Raw genomic sequence first — 17,713 nt, 5'->3', positions numbered from 1 at the left:
TGTTCCTCCTCCTCCAGTTAACCCTTGCTCTTTCGTCAGGCTTCACCTGCCATGTCACCTCCCAGCCTCGGCTAGATGCCCCTGGACACACTCCGTGTGGCGCTCATCACTCCCATCATGAATCGCTCATTTAGGATCTCGTCACCCGTTTCACTCACACTTCCGTGAGGACAGGGAGCTGCTTCCTTTGACCCTATCTTCAGCGCCGCCTTCCAGCAGGTGATGCGCAGACAGCGAGGCACCCAGGGCCGGGCGGTGGAGCCGAGCCTCCCATGGGCGCCGCCCCACTGGCCTCACCCGACACCATCAGTATGTGCTGCCCGAGTTCCCATTCCACAGAGAAGGGGACCGGGGACGGCCGCCGAGGCTTCAGGATCATAGGAGGCAGCGTACAAGGACAGCTGAGCCTGCGTCACCCCTAAAGACGAGCAATGACTCATTTTGTCACAGTGGTCGGTACCATTCCAGCAGCCACGGTGTCTCGGGGACACGCAGGACAGCAGAGTGGGAAGGAGACGGACATTAAGAGACTCAGGCAAATGCAGGTTGGACCGGCGACAAGAGCAGGGGCCTGCCTCTTCCCTCCCTGGGGGCAGTAGGGGTGTGTGCTGGCGAGTTTCCTGCAGGGTCTGGTAGGAGCTTGGAGGGTCTCCATCAAGCCCTGACCCCAGAACATACCACTGAACCCTTCTAGCACAGCTTGAGGCTACACCAGTCACTCTTCCCAACTCACTGATGGGGATGGAGGGGTAGAATGGGAAGGTGACAGAGCTACGATGGGAACTGGGTCTGCCCAGTTCCCAAGATGCTACTCTCTGGCTCCCCAGAGCACACACAGCCGCGTGGGACTCAGACCCGCCCAGCCGGCCTCAGGGCGCACAGGTGGAGGTCGCAGTTGCACAGCAGTCCTGTCCCTCCGTCCCCCGCCCTTGCCATCTCAGTACCCTCGGGACCCCAGGCTGGCCCTCCCCCTGGGAGGTCTGACATTGTCTGAGACACGCTGGTCTCTCTGACACATTCACACCCTACCCTGCTCTGCAGCTCACTTACTAGCGTTTACAGTTTCCTGGATCAGGGTCTTTTGGAAATTCTCTGACTCTCCCAGGAGGACAGGGGACCTGCTTTGCACAGAGGGATCCTGAAAGCCATTCTGGTTTAAGGAACAACCGCACCAACCCCCGATCACAATTCACGGCCACCCCCCAGGTGCCAGCTTTGGAATTTAGGTCTTCCCCGACTGTCCCCCCAGCTCGGCTCTGTTGTCCTCAAGTTCAAACTGATTTCCGTGCCCTCCCTTCCTTTGCACGGGGCTACTGATCTTCATTTCCCAGGGCGGCTCTGGTGGTGAAAGCAGTGTGTCTTGGAAGGTTTTATCAGGGGCTCATTCTGGCTTGAAGCTTTCATTAACATAGTTAACTTCCAGTACATCGCCCAAGTGTTTCTTCATGTGTGGCTTCTAACAGGTCTGCCATCCAGATGGTTTTGAAATTAAGGAAGTGGCTCTATTTGCCTTCAGCTGGTTACTTGGAATTTGGAGATTAGAGCACTGGTCAGGAGAGAAGCTAAACAGCCCGCCACCATGACCCGTCCCCAGCAAGGGAAAGTTTCCGATGGCAATTTTCTTTGCTTTGAATAACTAATTCAATTACCGATCTTTATTCACATTTGATTTTCGGATGAGCCCATTTAAGTCCATTCTCTTCCCAGTTTTTATCCCCAGTTTCGAAACGGAGTCCCACATCAACGACTCATTTATTATGGAATAGCCTGTCCTTCGGTGCTAGTTAATCTGGCTCGAAATGATAACTTGCCATCCCCAAGTCTATGGCTCGAGATAAAAGCAGGACTGAAATTAGCAAAAAGAAATACAAATGAGGGGGGAGACAAAAAAAAGAAGCTGTGGGTTTTTTTTTTTTTTTCATTTTTCCCCCTCAAGCATAACTTGTTGAGTAAGGAGATTTTTAAAAGCCAGAAATTGCTGTGGAGCGAACCCAAGCCAGAGGCTGGCGACCTGGCACAGGATGCGTCTGGCACTGTGGGGCCTGGGGGAAAGTCTGCTGTGGCGGGAGCTAACCGCGACCCACGGCCCTGCTCCCGTCGTCCCCAAGGAGGACATTTTCAGAGACAAGAGGGAGGGAGAAATCAGCGTCCAAATTAGAAACTCCCTAAGCTGTGTTGTTTTTCTTGGGGCCTCACGGTGCCTTTGATTTCCTGATTGCTTAGAGCAAAAATAACAAAAATTCATCTGACCCGGTGATTTTGACAGAATCATTGGAAAAGCTACCAGTTCAGTTGGCTCTCGCCACACCAGTGGGTCTCCACCGGGGCGGTTTTGCCCCTGCCCCCTTTCCAACCTACCCCCCAGCCCCAGGGGACACCAGGGCGGTGTCCGGAGACCTTTGTGATTGTCATAACTGGGAAGATGCTGCTGCTGGCCTCTGGTAGGGGAGGGGTCATCCTACAGGGCTTCCACAGCAGAGGACAGGCTGGATCTCGGTATTGGTTGTGCTGAGGTTGAGAAACCCTGTGTGTGTGTGTGTGTGTGTGTGTGTGTGTGTGTGTGCGCGCGCGCGCGTGCTCAGTAGGAACTCACTGGGCGGCGGTACTCGTGTGCCACCCTATACCGCGTTTGCACAACTGCAGACCTGACGTTCGGGCATGCCCCAGCTCAGGTACCGAAATTATGTAAGTATCTCAAGGATTAAGTGGGTTCTGTTTCCTTTCACGAAAGCAAAAGGATCTGGTGTCTGGCGATGCAGCCAGTGGAGAAAAGAACTTTGGAAGAAAGCGTTCAGTGGAGAATGGTGCCCGGGTTGGGAGCAGGGAGTGTGAAGGCTGCCTGCATGGGACCCTTCCCTTCTCTAGGGTCTGTGTTGGCCTCGAGGGGCGGCGGGCTGTGGAGGGGCCTCCGTCTGCCTACCCGGGGCCACCGGGCCCCCCAGCGTCTCTCCTGTGGCCTCTGGGGCACTTGCTGTGGCGAAAAGTCGCCAGGGAGCGAAGCGGAGGGGCTCCCTGAGAGCAAGCCGCGATGCGAGACCTCCAGTGATTTCATTGGCGTGACGAGACTTCGGCGCCCGCCAAAGACAACAGCCCTGTGCTGTGACCAAGACCAAAGGTTTCTGGGATGATCTGCCCTATTGCTCTCAATGGCACCATCCTGAGGGAGGTGGAGGGCTTCCTCCCTGCCCTCCTCCCACCTCCGTACCCAGAGGAAAGTGCGGGACCTCCTTGCACAGGCTCTCACCCTGCCCTCTGTCCTCGCTTGCTCCCTCCGCCCCTCGGGGGACCAGCAGGGTGGCCCGGCCTGGTTTTGCACGGTTGGAGGACTCCAAGGCAAAGGATAGCTGTGGGACTGCTCCCTTCCAGCCCCGGCAGGAGGCAAAGGAGCCCCTTCGGGTGGGTGGACGTCGCTGTGAGGGGTCTCACACTGCTAACCCAGCCCTCCCTTGACCTTCTTTCAGGCCCCTTTCGTCTCTTATTCAAATATCCTGCTTAGAAATTGGGGGTTGGGAAGCAAAGAGCGTAGCTGATGAGCTCCTGTAGGTAGAGCAGACGTGCCTTGCCTATACATGGAGCAGCGAGCCTGGTGGGAGCCGACAGCCCCATCCCACCGGCTGCCCCCTACTGAGTACTTCCCTGGTGCAGACAGCGCGCTTAGTGCTTCCCTGCGGACCTCACAACAGTCCTAGGTGAAGGGGGGATTCTGTAAGCCCACGGGACTGATGAGAAGGCTGAGGCTAAGACAGCTAATGGACATGCCTGCCCGAGGCCACGCAGGTTGACGGTGATCTGGGTTCTGAGCCGGGTGAGCTGACTCCAGGGCCAGAATTCTTAATCCTGAACCATGTGAGGGTGCTCGGGGCTGAGCCCGGGGGCTGTACACCCTTCCACGACTATGGTTGTTATTGTCCTTTTGGCTCATGGTGACACACCGTGGTCAGGTGGCATTTGCAGAGAGTTTTGTCCATGCCCACGCCCTAGAGAGGGCCAGCAGGAGAGCAGTTAGTCCTGGAGAAGGCACTGCCTCCTCTCCCCGGGGTCCTCTGGCTGCCCTCCCTCCACGCCATCAGGCTTACTGGACAGCAGCATGGGCTCAGGGACACTGCACGCTCCAAGCTCTGCTGCAGGGCACAGACCCTGAACACCCACAGCTTCGGGATTCAGTGGGCGAGACCGAACCTGCAGCTCTGGGCTAAGGGATCCGGGGCTCAGAACTTGCCACTGGGCTGCTCAGTGGGCCTGGGATCCTCCTGCGTCTTCTTGGAAGCCCCGGCCCCCGCTGGGGCCTGGCACAAGGGGCTGCCCCAGGCGCCTGGAGACCAGGCCCCCACAGGCGCACAGCGCGGAGCACTGCCCGGTGGTGCTGGACCCTGGAGGTGCTGTAGGCGCAGGCCAGGTGAGGCCAGAGAAGAGCGCTGCAGCCCCCAAGAGCGCGCAGAGCGCAGCATCACCTGCCCAGCCCACAGGCCCACATAGCAGTCCCCTCGGGCTTCCCAGTAACATCAGACGGCGAGCTCCCTCCCTTCCGAACTCGGGCAGCCGGTGGAGGGAGGGCGGCACCTACCTCCCAAAAGCACCAGGACGCAGGCGTAGGGGAGCATGGCTGTGGGCATCCCGTCCGGGCTGGCAGGACGGCCCCTCCGGGGCGCCTCCACTGTTTTGGAAAGGAGGCGCGCGCGGAGTTCTCCTGCGGCGGCGGACGCTGGCGTTACAGCCGGGGTCCCGCGAAGAAGTTGCAAGGGTCCTGAGCCCCCCTCGGCGCTCACACGCGCTCACCCGCCCAGGCTGTTGATAGTTGTAAGTCGAGCTGCGCACTCATAGGTCCAACTTGCCAGAAGAGGTGGAGACAGCCCCAGGCGTTGCGCGCACACCCCTGCCGCGCGCCCAGCCCTCTGGCGCGGCTCCTCCTGCCATTCAGACCCCCCAGCCGACCCCCTCCGTCCTCTGGTCCTCGCCTCCCGCAAAGTCTTCGCAGTGAGCACAGAGGCCTCCCTCAAACTCTTGCCCAGGCCGAGCCAGAGCCGTGCGCACGTCTACAGCCAAAGAGCACCCCTAGCCATGCGCGGATCCCTGGAAGGGCAAGGGGCTGGTGGGAGGCTCTTCTCTGCCCCGCTGGGCCCCAGGACCCCCAATGTTTCTAGTCAGGCCTTTCAGATTCTCTTGGAAAAGTTTCCTCAACTTGGAGCTTGGTAAGCGCAGGAACACAGTGAAAGTGGCCAACCCGGGGTGCCCAGCAGCCAGCAGCCTCCCTGTAATTAGCTCGTCCTGCTCCAGAGAACATCTAGGCAAACAGTGTGGAGCGGACCAGGGCGGGTTTCCTTCCCCCACCCCAACTCCTCCTCCAACCACCCCCTTCTCATCCCAGTGAGTCAGTTTAGGGTGGCAGCCCAGAGGCAGGCAGCTGGGAGGAGAAGGAGGAGGAGGAGGGGAGGACAGACACCCTGTCCCCAAACTAGTCACCTCCTGCTCCCCACCCCAGGCCGGGGCACCTCTCTGAGTGGCAGGCAAGACTTGAATGGAGGTGGTGAGCATCTGGGAAGGAGGTCCTCTGCCAGCTGTTGGATTTGTGAATGAGGCAGAGAGAAGGCATCACTGGGGTTGGAAGGTTTCAGCCGGGTTGTTCCTGCCCGCATGGACCGTTTGGGTGCCGGAAAGCAAAGCTGTGTGGGGCAGGCCTGGGGGCTGGGGTGCGTAGATGCAGGATCCATCCATGCTGGTTGCCTTTCGCTGGGATGACAGAGGAGAGGGAGAAAAAAGAGAGACCCAGAGAGGAGGGAGGGAGGGAAGGAGGACTGGAAGGGAGAAAGGGGGGCAACAGAGACAAAGAACGAAGGAGGAGACTCAGGAAAGAGAGAAAGAGGAGAGACAGGACCCAAGGGAAGTGTGAGGCGATCGAGGGGGAGGGAAGACAAGAGATGGAGGCTGTGCCCCGAGGTGGGCGAGGGGACCTCAGGACACATCTGTGCCCAGGGTGCACTCCAAGCCATTGGCTGCCCTCTGAAGGATTCGTAGACCGATGGGTTCGCACCTGTCGTGGGGGGCTCCAAGACAGCACCCCTCCTTTGGCTTCCTTGCCAGAAGCTTAGGTGAGGCCCCTGGGAGCCCTTCAGCTAACTGCAATGTCAGGGATCCTCGATCTGGGGACACCCCCACCCAGCTGGGTCTTCACTTCCCTCTTCTCTGGGGGCAGCAGAGATGAGTGGAAAGTGCAGAATAAGGCCACAGCATGATCTTACACGAATGGAAATGTGAGAGAAACAATCAGTCCCCTTCCTGAAAATGACATTTTTCTGGGCTCTCTGCTTTGCAGGGGACAGCATGAGACCAGAGCAGCCTTGCCATCACGGGGCCAGTCCAGCCCTCCCCGGGCACCTGGGCTGTTGCACAGAAGAACCTGGAGTGGCACGGCTGACTTCTGTGGCGGGAGGGGAGTTGCTCAGGATGATTGTTTATGATTGCATAATTGTGGTTATTCGTGGTAATTATGTGTCTTTACATCTGCAGAACGTACACCTCCGGATGGTTGCAAGACCTGCGCGCTGCCCTGGCCAGACCTGAGGGAGGCTCTCTGGGCTTTCCGAATGCAGGTGCTTTCAAGTCTCAGACTGCTGACGGGGTTTGGCGTGGGGTGGGGCTGTGACATGGATGTCCCAGGTGGGGTGATAATCTGGGGTTTTTAGAACTTACTGTACTGCTCTTAGATGTGCGACTTCCTCGAGAAGTATGGTGCCCATTTAGGAATTGCTGGGCTGGCTTATTTATAAATGAGAAGGATTGCCAAGGGTGTAGCGAGAACCTGGGCTGGGCGAGGTGCCTTAGGCGCGCATACCTTACATCCAAAGGACCTGATGAGAAGTAGGAATTATTGTGGCCCCGTTTTACAGAATGGAGAAACTGAATTTGGAGAGGTTGGGCTGCTGTCCCCAGGCCACATGGCTGGAAGGTGGCAGAGACGCTGCTTGTGACCAGGACGCTCTGTGTCTCCTTGGGGGTGTCCCGTCTCCCTGCGCTATTGTCTCCATTCCGAGCCTGAAGATCCTAAAGGGGAAAACCCATGCCATAATAACAGCCTTTTTTGGAAGAGGCTTCGGGATGAGGGGGAAGCATGGGGACAGAGCACTTCCTAAGTCCTAGCTAGACCCCCCTGTGGAGACTGACCGTGAGGGGTGGGAGCCGGCCCTCTTCAAGGGAATGGCAGGGGCCCCTCGGGAGAGGGCGTCTGGAGAGGACAGGACGCTCCCTCTTTCCCCGGTTAGGGAACAGAAGTGCAGGCAGCGAGCTACCTGGTCTAAAGCAGATTTTACTCCTGAAAATAAAAAAAAAAAAGGAAAGAAAATGAACAGTTTGAACACGACTCTGCTCTCGTTACAAGGAGATCAAACAAGACAAAGAAGGAGCCAGCGCTCAAACTTACGGGTTTCAAACATATATTTATTTTTAACAAACAAACAAACAAACAAACAAAAGATTATATTGTCCCGACCGACCGTGCATTTTGCCAGAGGAAGGGGGGTATATGCCCCGCCCCTCACCCCTTTCTTGCATACAGAGCAATCCCGAGAACATCTGAAATGCTGGAAATTAGAAGGCTGTTTGGGGAACAAGCAAATTATTTCTCAAGCCCCTGCTCTGGCTGAGTCACATCCATGGGCATGATCACATTTTGGCCTTTGGAGCTGGGCTTTTCCGGTTGTTAACTGCAGGGACCCTCCCCAGGCAATCAGAGTCAGGGGGGCAGCGGATGGGGGGTGTGGAGGTGGGGGAGGGGGGCCAGGGTATGTTGCTTTGGGGCCATGCACAGCCAACGTGAGGGAGGCCTCCCTGAGCCGGGTGTCCGTGATGGGAGAGGAGGAGGCCAGCCGGGCAGGCTTGGCTCTTATCTCCCACCCACCCTCCCCCATATCCACGTCTGGGAGTGAGGGGTCAATGGAAAGCACCGGAGAACAGAGCCTCTTCCTTCCCCTCCCCACCAAACACCTACCTCCGCATCCTTGTCTCTGCTGAAAACACCGTGGGAAGGTACGATCGCCCCATGAAATCTCGCTATAAAATGGTCTGTTTGCTCTGCTTGTTATCAGGGGTGTCTGATCAAAGAAGCAGTGCCCAGACCTGGTTATCTAATAACCAAATAAACAGCCAGGCTGGCTTCCCTGGTTGGGGAGGGTGGGGGGCAGCCCCGGATGAAGTGAGGGCCAGGCCAGGGTGGCTGGACCCCTCTTGATGACCATTCCTGCCTACAGAGTGTCACATAGGCCAGATCCTCACAGGGACCTCCATGTTCCAGATGGAGAAACTGAGGCAGGGAAACCATGTTCCTGCCGTCCAGGGGAGCCCAAGGCCATCAGGTAATGGCCACGGTGTTGGCCTTCCTCCCCTTGTCCCAGTGCACGCCTGTGCCCAGCTCATACCTTGTGTGTCACGGAGGCTCAGTACATCTTTGCTGCACGGATGAATGAGCCCAGCAGTGGTACAGAATGAGCACTGGGTTTGCCTCAGAAGACGTGCTCGTGCTTCTTAATGCGACCACTTAGCAGCTGGCTGGGGCTGGGGCTAGGACGAGGCAAGCGAGACACCCAGGGCGCAACATGGAAGGGGTCACTCGCTCTCAGACGCTCACCCTGCACCTATACGAGCCTGAGAGTGAGCGCCCCCTCACATGTTGAGTCCCGGGCATCTCGCTGGCCTCACCCTAGCCCCAGCTCTGCCGCTCGGTCTGACTCCTGGTTTCTTCCTCTGAAAATGGGGATGATGCTTGCGCTGCCCAGTGGGACTAAGAAGTCGGTGTCTGCAGACATGAGCTTGGGGTAGAGGATCCAGTGTTCTCAGGTCCGGAGGCTCTGGAGAAGAGTCAAAGGTCACACAGCCGGTGTGAGATGGAGCCTGGATGACGAAGTGGTCTGGGACTTGACAGTCTGGCTGCTTAGCCTTATTCTAAACAGCTTGGGTCCTGAATGGCTTCTTGTTCACCTGCCTCCCCCGGCGAAGATGCCTTGGGCTTTCCAGAAACTCCCCCTACCCAGGATTCCTCATACCCGTCCGTCTTCTTGCTCCATCAGGCCGTGGTAGGAGCTGGGAGGCATTAGAGGACTTAACCCAGCACCCGGCATAAGTGTTCATTGAACATGGTGGATGGATGGATGGATGGATGAAGGGTGGATGGATGGATGCGTGAGTGGGTGGGTAGATGGATGGATGGGGGGACAGATGGGTGGATGGATGACTAGGGGGACGGGTAGGTAGGTGGGTAGATGGAAGGATGGATGGATGGATGACGGATGGATGATGGATCAATGGATGGATGGGAGGCAGGTACAGTGGGCAGGTGGATAGATGGGTAGAATGACTAACATCACAGTTGTCACAATTGTTCTGGGTGGTGCCTAAGCTGAGTCATTTGTTCATTGTATCATCACATTTATTAATTAGTAGTGATCATTAATGCATTCACTCACCCTTGGATTACAGATTCCCAAACTGGGGAGCTGCATCATAGTTCCTGTGCTGAAAGGGCACTCTTCCAAGGGTGGGACCCTGTGTTCCCCTAGGAGTAGCCACACAGCCAACATGGTGGGGAGGGTTGAAGCCTCTCACTGAGTGAAGAGGAGGTTGCTGCTCTAGGGTTGCCAGGCTGGCTTAACTGGAGGCTTGGGGTTGGCTTTCCCTCTAAATCTCCAGGTGCCCCCACCCACCCCAGCCTCTGTGTTGCCAGGGCTGCTCATGCTTGGCTGTGGGATCACTGGAGGAGCCACCCAGTCCGATGCCAGTAGGTCTGTCCACAGAACACCCAGTCAGTCCTCACCATTCAGGACTGATGGACAGGTTGGAGCTACTTAGACCCACCAGGGCTCACAGGTGGATTGTAGAGAGAATGGGTTGGTCCAGACCATTTTACCTGAGAAAGGAGAACATTCAGTGTTGGGGCACCTGGGTGGCTCAGTTGGTTAAGCGCCTGCCTTCAGAGCGGGGTCATGATCCCGGGATCTGGGGATGGAGTCCCGCTTCAGGCTTCTTGCTCAGCAGGGAGCCTACTTCTCCCTCTGCCTGCCGCTCCCCCTGCTTGTGCACTCTCTTTCTCCATCTCTCTGAAAAATAACTAAAATCTTAAAAGAAAAAAGATTCATAGGAATCTTCCCTGTGGCATAATCTTTAAAAAAATGAAAATAAAAAAGAACATTCAGTGTCGATACCAAGGCTGAGGAGAGGCTCCTGCCTCAGGGGAGAAGGGAGGCTTTGGGTGTCTGAGGGAGTTCTTCTCCTGGCATTGCCATTCACGGGGAGCATGACTTTGGGCAACGTTTCTGAGCCTTTGACTCATCAAAAGTGAGACTTCTTGGAGGGTTTGGGGGAAGATCCTGGGAGGTGATGCAATAAGCCCCTTAGCATGGGGCCTGGTGGGTGGAGTGTCCTTGGTAAGACGGTAGCTATTGCCCTTTGTAGCTGTGTCCCCCAAACACAGAGATGTAGGACCTCACACTGGGCTCCGTTCTGCAGGGTATCAGAGCGGGAGGGCCTCAGGAGATCTTCTAGCTCATTCTTTTTCAGATGGTTCCTTGGGGGCCTCCTCAGGAGGAGGACATGGGAAAGGAGGCAGCTCTCCCTCCTTCCTGGCCTCAGCGGCATCCTCCACAGCCTTAGCTGTACTAGGGCGCTCTTTGTGGGGTGGGGGGAGCGGCGGTCCCCTACGCATTTCTGTCAAACATGAGCTCCTCGGCCGTTGGAGCGATGAATGAGACACATGCAACACGGAGAGATCTAGGAGGCATAGCGTGTCAGGAAAGAATCAGAAGGGCTCATTCATGTAAACTTCAAGCACAGGATTGTACACAGCAGACAACATGCCTTTCAGGTATGTGTGTATCTGAGGCAGGACATCAGGCACGTTTGCCTGTACAAGGGAAGTGGGCACGGGAGCCGGAGGCGGGAAGGGAGAAATCACCATCAATACACCTGAGGGCCCTTACACAGATAAATTCAGTGATATTATGGCAACTTTCTGCGTCTGAGCAAAAGAGGTGGGAAACCACTGACTCCCTCTTCTCAAACATGGAGAAATGGAGGCACAGCAAGGGGCAGAGGGATTACCAGGATGGCGGTGGGTGAGTCAGAATTGTTCCCTCCGTGCCTAGACTCAGCATCGTGGTCCAGCCTCATCCTCATTCCTGCAGGTGTTTGCAGAACAGGCCGCCCAGAGCGGGTTGCGGGGGGGGGGGTGTCCTTCCCTTTCCACCGCCGCCGGCCACCAGCTGAGTGGCACGGCCCAAACCTCCTGTGATGATTCCTCTGGTCTGAGGGGCTTTTCCTGGAAGAGGCAAATAAAAAGGAAGCCAGGGGACATGCATGGCTTCCGACTGTTGATTTTTTCCCTAGCAATAATGTTTATTGTTCTCTTCCCATTATAAAAAGCACCTAACAGAGCTAATTTATTAGCTAATATATCTAATACATTTAGAAAGCATAAAGTTTATTATTTCTCTCCCATTATAAAATCAACAGTGCTCTTAATACACTCTTTGGAAAATGCAGAGAGAAAGAATGCAAACGAGAGTCATGCACGGCACCACCTGAGGACAAGCCCAAACACCACAGCTTGTTTTCTGCCCTTACATAAATTTTCTTCCGATCTGTCGTCACATTTAATAACGTAAATGTCCAAATAAACCACTCATTCCCCCAATTTCATCTTTTGGGCTAATTTACCAGCCTTTCAGGACTGGGCAGGTGCAAGGCCGTGGGAGAAGGGGGCACAGAAGGGCAGAAAGCAAAGTCATTCTCTTTTTTTGGTTCCCAATATCCTGCATATTGCTTTGCCCGTGTTTTGTTTTGTCTGAACCTTTCACCGTACTAGGTCACGAACTTTCCTCTGCTTCTGATTTCAGGCTGGAGGCAGCAAATTGATTTTAAATAGAAATACCTGACAGGTGGGGTGGCTTGGGAGTTTCAAAATCCATCCAAAGGTGCCCCCACCATCCACTGAGAGTCAGTGGAGAGGCTGGGCCACGTGCAGTGAGGAGGTAAGCTACCTTCAAGGTGAAAGGCACACCCTTGGGGACGGAGGAGCCTACAGGTGCTGCTGGACAGGCGAGGCAGAAGACCCTTACCTATTTCTTCTTTCCTTCTTTTTTTCAGTTTACAATTAACATTCAGGGTTTCGTCTGCACCCTCCCTCTTGAAATGGAATTTTTATCTCTTGATTCATGCTACAAGATAAAATCCCTGTTTATCCAGCTGCATGAATAATTGATAAGCTCTTTCCAGCTTGTCGGCAGGGACTGAGCAGCCTCGCCTTGCGGCCTGGCACCCGTGGCAATTTCCTGAGCACCAGCAAGAGACCTTTGCACAGTTTCTGCTTGGAGTCCACCGACTCCGTGTCCCAGGGCGGGGGTTATCTCTTGATCCAGATTCAGAAGTCACAGATCAGGCACTCAGGGTTCTAGCACAGGGGATGTGGGGATGGGGGCGGGGGCACGCGTCTGTGCTCACTTAGATTTTCTACATGGCGTCTGTGACAGGTGTGGATTCCGATGGGAACCTCCCGGCTGGCGGTTTCAGAGTTCACGGCATTAATTAACTCTAATCTGTTCCCTGATAGTTTAAACCAGACCCAAGATGTGAAGGCATTTTTCTTTCCTACATATTTAATGGACTTAATGAGATAACAGTAAGAACCTGTGTTTGGCCGCCTTTCGATGATAAAACGCGGTGGGGGGTTGTTCATGTGCTTGGCTGGGGTTTCTCCTTCTGAAACAGGCCTGGACAGATACCTGTTCTGTCGGGCTCCTGCTAAGCTTCCCAAAAAGAGGATTTCTAGCTTGTTCTGTAGAACGTCCCAGTTCTTCAAGGCCAAGGTAGCTGTGTGTTGCGATGGCGGTCATGGTGCAAACGCCCCGGAGAGAAAGGGTCCACGGGATGTGTTGTTCCTTCCTCTCCCTTCTTCCCCACCCCCACTCAAAGAGTCTTCCCACCGGCTGGGAGGTGGCGAACACTTGGGCTTGACGCTGTGGGGATTCGCCTGCACCCCTGTGGCCGGCGGGGTACTCGGAGGAAACCCGGACGGAGAGCGGGCGTCCGGGTCCCTCGGGAGCTGCGCGGGCCTGTCCCGCCTCGGGGAGCCGCCGCCTTGATTCAAGCCCCTCAACGGTTCTCAGCCAGATACGAGCTCGGCTTTCTCTTTCGTTCGCGGAAGGTGGCGAGAAAATGAATCGGAGTCTGGGTTTTCTCCCCCAGCCTGTTTTCTCCAAAGCTCCAGGAAATTAAGAAACGTGCCGTTGGTTTTAGCAAACACTTGGAACAAACGAACACCAGATACCGGGCAAAGGCCTGGGATCTCCACGCAGACCCCGCTCTCAGCGGCCCCGGCCCCCCGCGCGGGAGCTGCTGGCCCGGGCAGAGGCGCCGATGGCTGGAAGGGAGGCCACAGTGTAGCCGAGAGCTGTGAGGGACCTGTTCTTCTAGTACCTTCTCCACATTTCTCATAGGTCGGACATTGTTTGTGGCCTCCCGGCTACCATGGAAGGGGAACAGAAGGGGTTTCTGGGGCTACGGGACCAGACCTCAGGCCTGGCTGTGGCGGGGAAGCTGGTGGGCATCTGTGTGCCATGAGCGAGCCCCCTGCAGACCCCTAAGACCGGCGGGCATTTCCTTGGAAGCTGGTTCCCAAGGTGACGCTGGCTGGCCGGCCCCGTGTCCCCAACCTAAAACCGCTGGCTGCTGCTGGGTCTAAGGTTGTGTGTTTTTTTGGGAAGCAGAGTGTGTGATGGGTTTGTGTTGTCTGTTCTCCCACAGAAGCTTCGAGGCTGGGGAGGGAACCACAGAACTCTCACCGGCGGTCCTGCCTCTTGAAGGGAGCTCTGCCCCGGCCCAGGGCGGGTCCCGTGGGCTCTGCTGGCGGACGAGGATGGCACCACGAGCCGGCTTTGTGTGGTTCTCAGAGGGCTGTTCTGGATCAATAAGACGCATGTGAGGCCACAACCCAGTGCGTGGCACAAGGTGGTTGTTGGAGGATGTTGGCTTCGGTGAGGAGGAGGCAGAGGCAGGAGGAGTCAGGGTCCTGGCTCCCTCCTCGCCGAACCACTGACTCCTGTGTGCCCTTGGCAGGTCCCTGTCCCCCTCTGGATTAGCTTGTTCATCCGTAAAACTGCCCCAGCGTGTTGGAAGGAGGTGTGACGTGTACGGTTGCCGATCTTGATAAATGGAACTTCCACAACTGGCAGGCGCCTTGGGTGCAGGTTTCTCTCCTCTCTTTTTTCCAGATTCCAACATAAAACACATTCCCATGATGGAAAACCAAGGAAAGCAGGAAAGCTTCCCCAGGAAGGGCAGAGGGTGTCTCTCCATCAGTAGCCAATCGTTCAACGGATGCTTGGGAGAGGGCTGGAGAAGAGCCCGGAGAGGGGGCAGCAATCGGGAATTCTGGTTGGCAGGGGCCGTGTAGACGGGGCGAGAGTCTCAAGGCCTCCTTTCTCAGGTGTTCCGTCAAAGAGAACATCTCTTTTGGGAGCTGGTGTGTCTTCAACACCTCTCTAACCCTTGAGAGCTCTCCCTATAGCCAAGGGAAAGGAACCCTCTGCTTCAGCTTGGGTTTCCCTGATGGGCCAATGACGTTCAGCCCGTTCTTGTGGGCTTCTCCGGAATCCATCTGCTTTCTTTTCCGAGGTATCTGACTGGATCTTGGCCCATTTTTTATTTAGGTGGTTTGCTTTCTTTTTGTTGAGCTCTGAGCGTTCTTTCTATATTAAGTCCTTTCCTAGATAATGTGACTAGCAAATATTTTCTCCCAGTCTGTAGCATTCCTATTAATTTTCTGAATGGTGTCTTTTGCAGCACAAAAATTGTTCATTGTGAAGTATATTTTATCATTTTTTTCTTTTGTAGATTTTACTTTTGGGGCCATACCTAAGAAATACTTATCTAAGCCAAGATCACAAAGATTTTCTTCTATATGTTCTCCCAAAGTTTTTTTTAAAAAACAGTTTTAATTTTGTATTTTGATCTTGGATCTATTTTGAGTGAATTTTTTATATATGGTTTGAGATCCAGATCAAATTTTTTTGATGGATATTGTTTACTTTTTATTTTATTTTATTTTATTTTATTTTATTTTATTTTACTTGAAAGAGAGGAGGAGGAAGCAGGCTCCCAGCTGAGCAGAGAGCCCGATGTGGGGCTTGATCCCAAGGACCCTGAGACCATAATCCGAGCCGAAGGCAGAGACCTTAACCCACTGAGCCACCCAGGTGCCCCGGATATTGTTTATTTTTATATGGTATGAGATACAGGTTGAATTTCTTTTGATGGATATTGTTTTTTTGATGGATAATGTTCCTATAACATTTGTTGAAAAGACTATCCTTTCTTCATTTAATTTTCTTTGCAACTATAATGGAAATTAATTGACCCATAGAGATAGGTTTATTTCTGGACTTTCTATTCGGTTCCTCTGAAGCATCTATCTACCTTCTCTTCAAATAATTTCTCCATTGTCTTGGCTACGCTAGCCATTAGCCTTTTAGGAAGCCTGGAAACCAGGTAGTGTGATTCTGTTCTCTAATGTGTATTATTTTACTCTAAATTTATTCTTCCTTTTCAAAATTGTTTTCATTATTCCTCCTTTGCCTGTTCATATACATTTTAGAATTGACTTAATGATTTATAAAAAAAAAATCATGCTAAGGTTTTGAATGGAACTGGTTTGATTGTAAGGATTGGTTTTGGCAGAATTGACACCTTAACAGCATTGTCTTCCAAGCCATTGACATGGCATAGGTCTCTGTCTCTTTAGGTCTTTAATTTCTTTCATCACTGTTTTTTTTTTTTGTTGTTGTTGTTGTTTGTTTGTTTACAGCATAGGGAGAATGCATGTGCTTAAGATTCATATGTCAGTATTCATGGGTTTGTGTTATTGTAAATGGTACCCTAAAAATTTAAATTTTCAACTATCTGTTGCTAGTACATAGAAATACAATTAATTTTTGTATGTGGACTTTGTATTCTGTGACCTTGCTATACTCAGTTTTTATGTCTAGGAGCTTTTTTAGAAAAAAGATTTTATTTATTTAGTTATTTGACAGAGAGAGTGAGAGAGCATAAGCCGGGGGAGAGGCAGAGGGAGAGGGAGAAGCATGCTCCCTGTAAGCAGGGTCGATGCAGGGCTCCATCCCAGGACCCTGAGATCATGACCTGAGCTGAAGGCAGACACTTAACAGACAGAGGCACCCAGCTGCCCCAATGCCTAGTAGCTTTTTAATATATTTTTTGGAATTTTATGTGTAGATAATCATGTAGTCTATGAATAGTGATAGTTTTATTTCTTCCTTCCAGTGTGGATGACTTTTTCTCCCCTTGACTTAATGCATTAGTGCAATTTTGAGTAATAGTGAGGAGAGCAATATCTTTGCTTTGTTCTTGATCTGAGGGAAAAAGCACTCAGGATTTCACCGCTGTATATGCTGTTTGTTGTAGGTTGTAAGTCCTTGCTTTCTGAAAGTTTTTATCATGGATGTGTGTGTATAAAATGCTTTTTTGGGTCACTCTTGTGATGATAATACAATTTTCCTTCTTTAGTCTGCTGATATGGTGAGTTATGTTGACTGATTTTGGAATGTTGAACCAGCCTTGCATTCCGAGGATGAAGCCCACTTGGTCCCGATGAATCATCCTTCTTATTTGATTGTTGGATTTGATTTGCTTATGTTTTGTTAAGGATTTTATCTATATTCATGAAGGTTATGGATCTGTAGTTTTGTTGTAATATCTTTGTGTGATTTTGGCATCAGGATAAATGCTGGTATCATAAAATGAGTTAGGAAGTATTCCTTCTTCTTTTGTATTCCAGGCAAATATGTGTAAAGTTAGTATTATTTCTTTCTTAAATATTTGGTAGAATTCACTGGTAAGACCATCTTGGTCTGGAACTTTCTTTTTTGAAAGGTTTTGACTATGGATTTAATTTCTTTAAAAGATAAAGAATTATTCAGGTTATTTATTTCTTATTGAGTGAGCTTTGGTATTTTGTGTCTTTTAAGGAATTTCTCTATTTCATTTAAGTTGTCAAGCTTGGGGACATAGAGTTGATTATAATATTGTCTTAATTTTTGCATTGTGATGTCTGATCTGTCATTCCTAAAATTGATCATTTCTATTGTTCTCTTTTTTCTTGGTTAGTCTGATTAACGTTTTATCTTTAGTTTTATTTATCTTTTTTCAAAGAAGCAGCTTTGGGTTTTATTTATTTTCTCTATTATTTTTCTGCTAACAATTTCAGTAATTTCTGCTCATTATTATTTTCCTCCTTCTGTTTATGATTCTTCATTATTGGCTTATTATTTATATCTCTTTAAACAATTTTAGTGGTTGCCCTAGGTTTTATAATATGAATCTTTAATTAAAAATTCTGACTTCAAATAATAGGATACTGCTTTATGTCTAGTCTACAAAACTTGCAACAATATGCTAGTAATTCTTCCCTCTAATGCTCTGAGCCATGGGTGCCATATATTCTACTTCTGCATATGCTGGCTACTGCTTTTGCTTTTGCAACTACTCGTTTGAGTCCCTTATCCTTTAGAAGAGGAGTTGGCAGACCCTGTAAAAAGTCATGTAATAAAACTTTTAGGTTTTATAGGCCATATGGTTTTTGTCACAACTTCTTAACAGTGCCATTGTTGTGTGAAAGCAGCCATAGACAATATATAGCTGAATTTTATAAATTCAATAC

General features: G+C 52.1%; 1 protein-coding gene across 1 annotated transcript in view; it reads right to left on the bottom strand.

Annotated features, from left to right (window-relative positions):
* Positions 1-17,713, bottom strand: part of APCDD1L (APC down-regulated 1 like) — a 118,652-nt gene that overhangs the window by 44,836 nt on the left and 56,103 nt on the right. The window contains exons 3-5 of the mRNA XM_032878712.1: positions 4,565-4,687; positions 2,921-2,971; positions 298-418 (exon numbers count right to left, since the gene is read on the bottom strand). Of these exons, the coding sequence (XP_032734603.1) occupies positions 298-418; positions 2,921-2,971; positions 4,565-4,687 (295 nt within the window). The remainder of the gene's footprint in view (positions 1-297; positions 419-2,920; positions 2,972-4,564; positions 4,688-17,713) is intronic.

This window comes from Lontra canadensis, unplaced genomic scaffold (genome assembly GCF_010015895.1).
Source record: "Lontra canadensis isolate GAN:19392208 unplaced genomic scaffold, GSC_riverotter_1.0 scaffold65, whole genome shotgun sequence".
NCBI classification, from domain to species: domain Eukaryota; kingdom Metazoa; phylum Chordata; class Mammalia; order Carnivora; family Mustelidae; genus Lontra; species Lontra canadensis.
Note: the sequence above shows the minus strand (reverse complement) of the source record. Positions and strands in the feature narration are given on the sequence as shown.